This window comes from Trichomycterus rosablanca, chromosome 4 (assembly GCF_030014385.1).
Source record: "Trichomycterus rosablanca isolate fTriRos1 chromosome 4, fTriRos1.hap1, whole genome shotgun sequence".
NCBI classification, from domain to species: Eukaryota; Metazoa; Chordata; class Actinopteri; order Siluriformes; family Trichomycteridae; genus Trichomycterus; species Trichomycterus rosablanca.
In genome coordinates this window covers 1,245,926-1,256,935 of record NC_085991.1, presented here as the reverse complement: position 1 = coordinate 1,256,935, position 11,010 = coordinate 1,245,926, and the positions used below count along the sequence as shown (strand labels likewise).

General features: G+C 45.5%; 1 protein-coding gene across 1 annotated transcript; it reads left to right on the top strand.

Moving 5' to 3' along the window:
* The first annotated feature begins 686 nt into the window (after positions 1-686).
* On the top strand, positions 687-10,250 carry zbtb41 (zinc finger and BTB domain containing 41). Its single transcript, XM_062992824.1, has 10 exons — positions 687-1,725; positions 2,533-2,740; positions 2,829-2,898; positions 4,804-4,951; positions 5,029-5,158; positions 5,250-5,345; positions 7,153-7,259; positions 7,368-7,473; positions 7,707-7,795; positions 9,372-10,250. The coding sequence occupies exons 1-10, from the start codon at positions 687-689 to the stop codon at positions 9,884-9,886; spliced, it is 2,508 nt and encodes an 835-aa protein (XP_062848894.1). The 3' UTR covers positions 9,887-10,250.
* The last annotated feature ends 760 nt before the right edge of the window (positions 10,251-11,010 follow it).

Here is an 11,010-nt window from a genome sequence, read left to right as displayed (position 1 = left end):
ATATGATAAGGTAGTACTGAGTATATAATAGGGTAGTATTAAGTATACAGTATACAGGGGCAGTATTCAGTTCACACTGCGGTAGTATTTATTATATACGTGGGTGTTATTTAGTATTTAATGGGGCAGTATTAAGTATAATCTAGGGCAGTATGTAGTATATAATAAAGCAGTGTTGAGTATATAATAGAGCTGTATTAAGTATATACAGGGGCAGTATTCAGTTCACACTGCGGTAGTATTTATTATATACGTGGGTGTTATTTAGTATTTAATGGGGTAGTATCTAGTGCAGTATTTGGTGTGTAATGGGGTAGTATTTATTATATACAGTGCTGGCATTTGGTATATAATAGGATAATATGTAGTATACATTGTGGTAGTATTAAGTCTATACAGCGGCATTGTTTAGTACATAATGCGGTAGTATTTAGTATATACATGGGTGGTATTTAGTATGTAATGGGGTAGTATTAAGTATAATCTAGGGCAGTATTTAGTATATAATAAGGTAGTACTGAGTATATAATAGGGTAGTATTTAGTATAATTATTGATTTTATGCAGCTGTAAGCGATGGCTGTGGCTGTCCACATATTTTTGGCTGTATAATGTGCATGATCACTCCACTGTTCTGCTGAATAGATGATTAATGATTGTTTGTTTATTTGCAGTGTTTGTTAAACCATGAAGATGAAGAAGAAGGTGAAACCACCTCCTCCTGACGTGGTGAGTGAAAGCGCTGGTGCAGACGCTGATCCGTCCACGCAGGAGAAACGGCGTCTGCGACTCTCACCGAGCGACAGCTGCTTCTTGGAGTTCCTGAACAAGGACCGGCGGGCGCGTGCCACGTTCTGCGACATCGCCGTCGGTGTTCAGGGGGAGACGTACCACGCCCACAAGGTGGTCCTGGCTTTCGGGAGCACCTACTTTCATACGAAATTAACCGAGGACCCTCAGCTGGAGCGCCTCGCGCTGGACAACGTTGAAAGCTCCGTTTTTGGGCTCCTGCTGGACTTCCTGTACACGTCCGAACTCGAGGTGGACGAGGTCCGGATCCCGGCTTTGGCCGAGGCCGCTTGCTTCTTCGACATGATGGAAGCCGTCAATCTTTTAGCGGGTGAGGTGGCGCCAACAGGGGAGCAGGCGGATCACGAGGAACGTCCTGAGGAACGTCCTGAAGAACCTGAAAGTTCTCGTGTATGTGAAGTTCCGACTCCTCAAACTCCTGAGGATTTTCGGTGCACCCTGTGCGCCCGGACGTTTCGCCACCAGAAATCGTTACACAACCACGTGATCAAGATACACAGCGATGCTGAGGGCACCAAGGCTACAGGTTCTTCTGGTTCCTCAGGTTCCTCGGTCAGCGATCCCAGACCGGCGCGTCGGTTGAGGTCAGCGAGCAAGTTTGACACCCAGGAGACCAAGAAGGATCTCAAAATGCACGAGGATACGCACTCTGATGAAGGAACCTCCTCCGCAGAGGACGAGGAATACATCCATGAAGATGAAGATCAGGAGCTAGAAGGAAACAAGGGAAAAGACTCGGTGGAACGGGAAGCGAGCGTGATGAACGAGGAGATGGAGGAAGGTTCCAGCAATGCTCCGGTGGCTCCATGCACCAAGGAACCCGTTTACCCAGAAGGCCTTGCTCCACTGATCATCCAGAATGGCACTAAGAAGACCCTCAAATGCCCCAAATGTGAGAAGATGTTCGATCGAGTAGGTGGGTCTCCATAGAATTATTGGCACACTTGGTTGTGGGCGCTAAACTGCCTGATCAGAAAACAGACTGGACAGGGCATCGGCCCATCTATGATGGCTCCTCACGTCTCCTGACTATTCCAGATGGTTCCTGACTGTTCCAGATGGTTCCTGATGGTTCCTGACGGTTCCTGACTGTTCCTGACGGTTCCTGACTGTTCCTGACGGTTCCTGACTGTTCCTGGCGGTTCTGGGCGGTTCCTGACAGCTCCTGACGGTTCCTGACTGTTGCTGACTGTTCCTGATGGTTCCTGACTGTTCCTGATGGTTCCTGACTGTTCCTGACTGTTCCTGGTGGTTCTGGATGGTTCCTGACGGTTCCTGATGGTTCCTGACTGTTCCTGACAGTTCCTGACTGTTCCTGGTGGTTCTGGACTGTTCCTGACGGTTCCTGACTGTTCCTGGCGGTTCTGGGCGGTTCCTGACAGCTCCTGACGGTTCCTGACTGTTGCTGACTGTTCCTGATGGTTCCTGACTGTTCCTGACAGTTCCTGACTGTTCCTGGCAGTTCTGGACGGTTCCTGACAGCTCCTGGTGGTTCCTGACAGCTCCTGGTGGTTCCTGACTGTTCCTGACAGCTCCTGACTGTTCCTGACTGTTGCTGACGGTTCCTGACAGTTCCTGACTGTTCCTGGCGGTTCTGGGCGGTTCCTGACAGTTCCTGACAGCTCCTGACTGTTGTTGACAGTTCCTGACATTGCCGGTAGTTTTGGATCTGACTGTAAGACCTGGCGAGATGTTGACGGACTCTCACGTCTTCACGTTGCAGGTAAATACGAGAGCCACACCCGGGTCCACACCAGAGAGAAGCCGTTCCAGTGTGAGGTGTGTCTGCAGCGCTACTCCACCAAATCCAACCTCACCGTGCACAAGAAGAAGCACGCGGCCGACGCCCCGGTGCAGAGGAAGGACCACAAGTGTCCGTTCTGCTTCAAACTCCACGCCAGCAGGAAGACGCTGAGCAAGCACGTCAAGAGGTCAGGGTTCGGCTGCAGATCAGCCATGTAACTGCGGTGTTTAGTTCGGTGTGGGTGTGAAGCAGGAGTATCTGCTCTGTTCTCACAGGTTCCATCCTGACGGCCTGCAGGAGTTTCTGAGCCTGAAGAAGAAGAAAAGTGAAGGATGGAAGTGTGACGTAAGGAAAACATTGATGAGATCTCATGATGTTTTTCTTAGATTTGCAGTCGTACCGGTATCGTATCTGTACGATTTCATCCAATCAGAGCGCAGAGATGGACCAGTCAATCAATACTGCAACAACATTAAATACTGTAACAATAATCAATACTCTAACATCAATCAATACTCCAACAACAATTAACACTCTTACAACAGTCAATACTGCAACACTAATCAATACTCTAACAATGATTAATACTCACAACTATAATCAATACTGCAACAACATTAAATACTGTAACAATAATCAATACTCTAACAGCAATCAATACTCCAACAACAATTAATACTCACAACAATAATCAATACACTGCAACTATAATCAATACTGCATCAACATTCAATACTGCAATAATAATCAATACTGCAAATATAATCAATACTGCATCAACAATAATCAATACTGCACCAATAATCAATACTGCAACAACAATCAATACTCACATCAATCAATACTTCAACAATAATCAATACTGCAGCAACAATCAATACTGCAACTATAATCAATACTCTTACAACAATCAATACTCCAACAATAATCAATACTCCAACAATAACCAATACTGCAACTATAATCAATACTCTTACAACAATCAGTACTCCAACAATAATCAATACTGCAACAATAACCAATACTGCAACTATAATCAATACTCTTACAACAATCAATACTCCAACAATAATCAATACTCCAACAATAACCAATACTGCAACTATAATCAATACTCTTACAACAATCAATACTCCAACAATCAATACTCCAACAATAACCAATACTGCAACAATAATCAATACTTCAATGAAAAGCAATACTGCAACAATAAATACTGCAACCATAATCAATACTGCAACATCAATCAATACCGCAACTATAATCAATACTGCAACTATAATCAATACTGCAACAATAAATACTGCAACTATAATCAATACTGCAACTATAAATACTGCAACTATAATTAATACTGCAACAATAAATACTGCAACTATAATCAATACTGCAACAATAAATACTGCAACTATAATCAATACTGCAACTATAATCAATACTGCAACAATAAATACTGCAACTATAATCAATACTGCAACAATAAATACTGCAACTATAATCAATACTGCAACTATAATCAATACTGCAACAATAAATACTGCAACTATAATCAATACTGCAACAATAAATACTGCAACTATAATCAATACTGCAACTATAATCAATACTGCAACAATAAATACTGCAACTATAATCAATACTGCAACTATAATTAATACTGCAACAATAAATACTGCAACTATAATCAATACTGCAACAATAAATACTAACTATAATCAATACTGCAACTATAATCAATACTGCAACAATAAATACTGCAACTATAATCAATACTGCAACAATAAATACTGCAACTATAATCAATACTGCAACTATAATCAATACTGCAACAATAAATACTGCAACTATAGTCAATACTGCAACAATAAATACTGCAACTATAATTAATACTGCAACAATAAATACTGAAACTATAATCAATACTCCAACAATAATAAATACTGCAACAATAATCAATACTCCTACAACAATCAATACTGCAACAATAATCAATACTCCTACAACAATCAATACTGCAACATGAATCAATGCTCACATCAATCAATACTGCAACAACAATTAATTCTGCAGCAATCAATCAAATCATGAAATGAATCACTCAGTTTCTGCTACGATCAGCTCTAACGTTGTAACCATGGTTTTACATGGATATGACTAAATCGTATATAGTATAGTCCTTGTTGTAAACACCAGCTGAACAGTATTTATCTCAGTATTCTGACCTGACAGTGTTTGCTGTGATTCCTGTAGATCTGCCACAAGTCCTTCACACGGCGCCCCCACCTGGAGGAGCACAAGATCCTTCACTCCCAGGATCGACCGTTCAAGTGCGCCTACTGCGAGGAGAGCTTCAAGTCCCGCTTCACCCGCCTCAAGCACCAGGAGAAGTTCCACCTCGGTACCTCATTGCTTTAGCACGCCGTGGAAGAGTGTATCCCCGGGTCCTTGACGTGGGCGTGTTGTTGGTTCCCGCAGGTCCGTTCCCGTGTGACATCTGCGGCAGGCAGTTCAACGACACCGGCAACAGGAAGAGGCACGTGGAGTGCACGCACGGCGGGAAGAGGAAGTGGACGTGCTTCCTGTGCGGGAAATCGGTCCGGGAGAGGTGAGGCGGCCGGCGCGTCACCGCTGAACCCTTGACGTGGAACTACGAGAACCGTAAGCGCTGACTGTAAACGGGTGTGGCTTGTTTTCAGGACGACGTTACGGGAGCACCTGAGGATCCACAGCGGAGAGAAACCTCACCTGTGCAGCATCTGCGGTCAGAGCTTCCGCCACGGCAGCTCCTACAGGTACAGCGCACCGGCACTACGATGGTATAGTGACACACTACGTAGCACGTTTGCCGTTTGGGACGCAGCCCGAAGATCATGTGGTTCAGATGGCGAGCGATAACACAAACATAACGTTCGTAAATACGATGCTAAATAAATAAACATAAATAAACGTAAATAAAAATATGAATTCTAGGATCTGCATGGCTATTACCCACGTGAACACCTCTGAAAGAACTGGATCAAATGGTGAGCCTATTTATAGCTTGATTTTAGCTCTTCAAAGCCAACTTTTGTAAGGACTTTCCCCAGGTGTAATTAGGGCTGGGCGGTATATCACAAATATCGATATATTCGATATTACTTTTTAGTCGATGTTAAAAATGACCATATTTGATATATCGAGTACGCGTGTAGAACACACAGGTTACCGTTTGAGAACGTTTAAAACAGAGCACAAAGGCGCTGCGCGGGACGCTTTCCTTCGCGCATGAGTGGGCGGGCGCGTGCACGGCGTACGCACACACATGCAGACTGAATCACTGAGTCAACGAGTCAGATACGACTCTTTTTAAACGAATTATTAATTGGAATCGAATCAGGGAGCTGTGCTCTTATCTGTAGTAAAGATTCATTCGTTTTGCGTAAACAACTCCATGAATCGGTTCATTTGTTGAGGAGATTCAGATGTATAAACCAATCAGAGCTTCCGAATTCAGATTTTGGGTGGGACTTCAGTCTCTCTCGTCATTGGTTGTAGAGGCACAAGTGACAGTCTGGTGAACGAATGATCAGTTTCAGCGTTTTATTAGGAAAGCCGACAGAATAAATGATCTAAGACGGTTTTCATTAGTTAGGTGGACAAAAACCGTTAAATATGGATTTTTATATTCTGGAAATATTCTGGAAACATACAAGATGGCCACCAAGAAGAAAAACGTGGATTATATCCCTAATGGAACAACACACTGATGTAGATTTGGTCTCAGTTTGAAGAAGAGAAACTCAGGTAAGCAGTGGTTATGATTTTATGCTGCTGGGTTGTTGATCTGGGTCGCGGTGCTGTCGTTTAACGTGCACTTTCATCTTGCAGTGATAGCAAAGCATCATAAAATATCGAACTTTTTCGGGATTTCGGGATGCTCAAACGTAAAACGGACGTCATGAATGTGAGATTCTGCTCGTTCGTTCGATATAAATGTTGCCAATATTAATACAAATACAGCCTTATTATAATAGTAATAAATATCAACACTGTAATTAGTCAGAATTTATCAGAACTGCAGTATTTTGTGTTTTTAAGATAACTTATAAACAATATAAGCTAAAATACGGGCGGTGGCCTGCCATTGTACTTTAAGTTTACATTATATCGTATATCACCACTTCTCAAAAGCATATCGAGATATGACTTTTTTTAGTCATATCGCTCAGCGCTAGGTGTAATTTTGTTAGATCAAAAACTACAATAACGTAACCGAATCACCGTCTGCAGGATGCGTGCAGTAACACAATCGTATGGCCACTTATTGGTTCGTTTAGACGTTTCTGAATGTCAAATCAGTTTTTTAGTCGTCAGGCTTCATCTTTAGGTGTGAGTGATGCGCTGTAGCTTGATTTTAACCCTCCAAAGCCAAATTGTGTGAAGACTTTACTCAGGTCTAATCTCGTCAGATCAAAAACTGCGTGCAGTAACACAACTGTCCTGAAGAGGTCTCCAAACCCCTTAAAGTTACACACCGCAGCTTTAATGTAGATCGTATGACCGTTTATTGTTCCGTTGAGACGTTTCTGAATATTAAATCGGTTTGTTTTGTTTATTCAGGCTCCATCTCCGCGTGCACCACGATGATAAACGTTACGAGTGTGAGGAATGCGGTAAAGCTTTCATTCGACACGACCATCTGAAGAAGCACAGGAAAATACACACAGGTAACGCTCGGCTCCTTCAGATAAATAAATGTTATTAGTGTGTGTGTGTGTGTGTGTGTGTGTGTTATCTGCAGGTATGTGAGGTTTGGTTTGTTCTCTCTGGTGCAGGTGAGCGAGCGCATCAGTGTGAGGAGTGCGGGAAGTGTTTCAGACGCGCCGACCACCTGAACGTCCACTACAAGAGTATCCACCTGGGAGAGAAGGTCTGGAGGAAGTAAGCACGTGCACGGCACGCACACACACCTCTACACTACACTACAGCGGGAGGGAGGCGAGTCCTCATCCGACCCTCCCTCCCACTGCACGATCCCAGTTTGGATGTGCTCAGTGCCCCTGTACATTCTGGCGAACCGGCGCCTCAGCCAGACAGCTAGAAGGCTGCACCCCGTTTGGTTCTCAAAAACAAACCGTTTTATCCAGAAAATAATTGTGTGTTTGACCCCACAGGTACAAGGCGGTGGTGCACCAGTGTGAGGTCTGTAAGAAAGAGTTCAAAGGAAAAACCAACCTGATGATGCACTTCAGAACTCATTCAGGTAAAAACAGAGGCCACGCCCACTTTACTGGGACTGACAGGTATGAAAAACAGGCCACTTTACTATTACTGATCGGTATGGAACAGAGGCCACGCCCCCTTCATACTGGGACTGACAGGTATGGAAAAGACAGGTATGTTACAGAGGCCACACCCCCTTTACTGGGACTGACAGGTATGGCAGGTATGGAAAAGACAGGTATGTTACAGAGCCCACTCCCCCTTTATACAGGGACTGACAGGTATGGAATTAGGCCACTCCCACTTTATTGGATTTGAGACTGACAGGTATGGAACAGAGGCCACTCCCCCTTCATACTGGGACTGACAGGTATGGAATTAGGCCACTCCCTCTTAACTGGAACAGAGGCCACTCCCCCATTACTAGAACAGAGGCAACTCCCCTTTATTGGAAGAGAGGCCGCTCCCACTTTACTTGGACTAACCAGTATAGAGGCCACGCCCCCTTTATACTGAAACTGACAGGTATGGAACAGAGGCCACTCCCCTTTACTGGAACAGATACCACGCCCCCTTTACTAGGACCGACAGGTATGGAACAGAGGCCACTCCCTCTTTGTACTGAGACTGACAGGTATGGAACAGAGGCCACTCCCACTTTACTGTGCCTGACAAGTATGGAACAGAGGCCACTCCCCCTTTACTGGAACCGGTATAGAACAAAGGCCACTCCCCCTTTATTGAGACTGACAGGTATGGAACAGAGGCCACTCCCTCTTTGTACTGAGACTGACAGGTATGGAACAGAGGCCAATCCCCCTTTACTGGAAGAGAGGCCCCTCCCCCTTTACTGTGACTGACTGGTATGGAACAGAGGCCACTCCCACTTTACTGGAACAGAGGCCACTGCCCTTTTATACAGGGACTGACAGGTAAGGAGGCCACTGCCACTTTATTTGGACTGACAGGTATGGTACAGAGGCCACTCCCCCTTTATTGAGACTGACAGGTAAAAAATTAGGCCACTCCCACTTTAATCTGGCTAACAGGTATGGAACAGAGGCCACTCACACTTTACTGAGACTGACAGGTATGGTACATAGGCCACTCCCCCTTTATTGAGACTGACAGGTATAAAATTAGGCCACTCCTACTTTAATTTGACTAACAGGTATGGAACAGAGGCCACTCCCCCTTTATTGAGACTGACAGGTATAAAATTAGGCCATTCCTAACAGGTATGGAACAGAGGCCACTCCCCCTTTACTGAGACTGACAGGTATGGTACAGAGGCCACTCCCCCTTTATTGAGACTGACAGGTATAAAATTAGGCCACTCCTACTTTAATCTGACTAACAGGTATGGAACAGAGGCCACTCCCCCTTTATTGAGACTGACAGGTATAAAATTAGGCCACTCCTACTTTAATTTGACTAACAGGTATGAAACAGAGGCCACTCCCCCTTTACTGAGACTGACAGGTATAGTACAGAGGCCACTCCCCCTTTATTGAGACTGACAGGTATGGAACAGAGGCCGTGCTGACAGTGCACGGTTTAAATTGGATGATGATTGGTCAGAATTTCCCTTTGATCTCTAAACCTTTGATCACCAGGTGAGAAGCCTCATCGCTGTGAGATCTGCAACCAGACGTTTCGCATCAAGAAGACTCTGACCAAGCACATGGTGATCCACTCGGAGGTGCGACCCTTCAGCTGCCCGCACTGCAGCGCCTCCTTCAAGCGCAAGGACAAGCTCAAGTACCACATGGACCACGTCCACAGCACGCGCCCCCTCAACCCGGCCCCGCCTCGAACGCCCAGCGCCCCCCAGACATCCCAAACCCACGAACCGTCGGCTCAGGCGCCCGGACTGGCCGAGGTGTGCGTCCCGGTGGCCCTGGTGCCCGTCCGGATACCCGAGGACGCCGGGGCGGATCTGCACCAGCAGCAGTCGGCCGGGTACCAACCCTCCGCCGACCTGGTGTTCCTGGAGAAATACACGCTCACCCCTCAGCCGGCCAACATAGTGCACCCGGTGCGCTCGGACCACGTCCTGGACGCCAGGGAGCCGGCGTACTTCGGCACGCTCCTGGGGCTGGACTCCGCCTCTTCTGAGCATGCTCAGTAGCACTTTTGTTATTCTATTTGCACACGCTGGTCTCAGTCATTCACCGACTCCGTGCAGTTCCTCGACCAGCCAGCAGAGGCCGCCATTGTACTCATCGGCCCGCCCTCCCTCAAACACAGGCAGTGGTGTCTGTCTGGGCGCTCGACCCGGACGATAGCAGAGCTGAGATTGGAACTGGAAAAACATTATTAGCTAAAAATAAGTGACGCATTGGGATGAGCGTTCTGAGCATGCTCAGTGTACCAGGTATTCATCCTATGGAACAGCGTATGAACTGATGACGTCACTTTCATGTGTTTGAACAAATACCCGACATACACCGATCAGCCATAACATTAAAACCACCTCCTTGTTTCTACACTCACTGTCCATTATATCTGCTCCACTCACCATATAGAAGCACTTTGTAGTTCTACAATTACTGACTGTAGTCCATCTGTTTCTTTGCATGCTTTTTTTTTTAGCTCCTTTCATGCTGTTCTTCAATGGTCAGGACCCCCACAGAGCAGGTATTATTTAGGTGGTGGATCATTCTCAGCACTGCAGTGAGTTTTTAAACACCGTGTCCACTCACTGTCCACTCTATTAGACGCTCCTACCTAGTCGGTCCACCTTGTAGATGTAAAGTCAGAGACGATCGCTCATCTATTGCTGCTGTTTGAGTCGGTCATCTTCTAGACCTTCATCAGTGGTCACAGGACGCTGCTCACGGGGCGCTGTCGGCTGGATATTTTTGGTTAGGTGGACGATTCTCAGTCCAGCAGTGACAGTGAGGTGTTTAAAAACTCCAGCAGCGCTGCTGTGTCTGATCCACACATACCAGCACAACACACACTAACACACCACCACCATGTCAGTGTCACTGCAGGGTCCTGTGGGGGTCCTGACCATTGAAGAACAGGGTGAAAGGGGGTAACAAAGCATGTAGAGAAACAGATAGACTACAGTCAGTAATTGTAGAACTACAAAGTGCTTCTATATGGTAAGTGGAGCAGTGAGTGTAGAAACAAGGAGGTGGTTTTAATGTTATGGCTGATCGGTGTGTATCACAGTACTCTGAAATACCTATTTAATGTAAAAATAAAATTCTGTTTTTAATCACGAGATGTTGGAGTGTGTCTGTG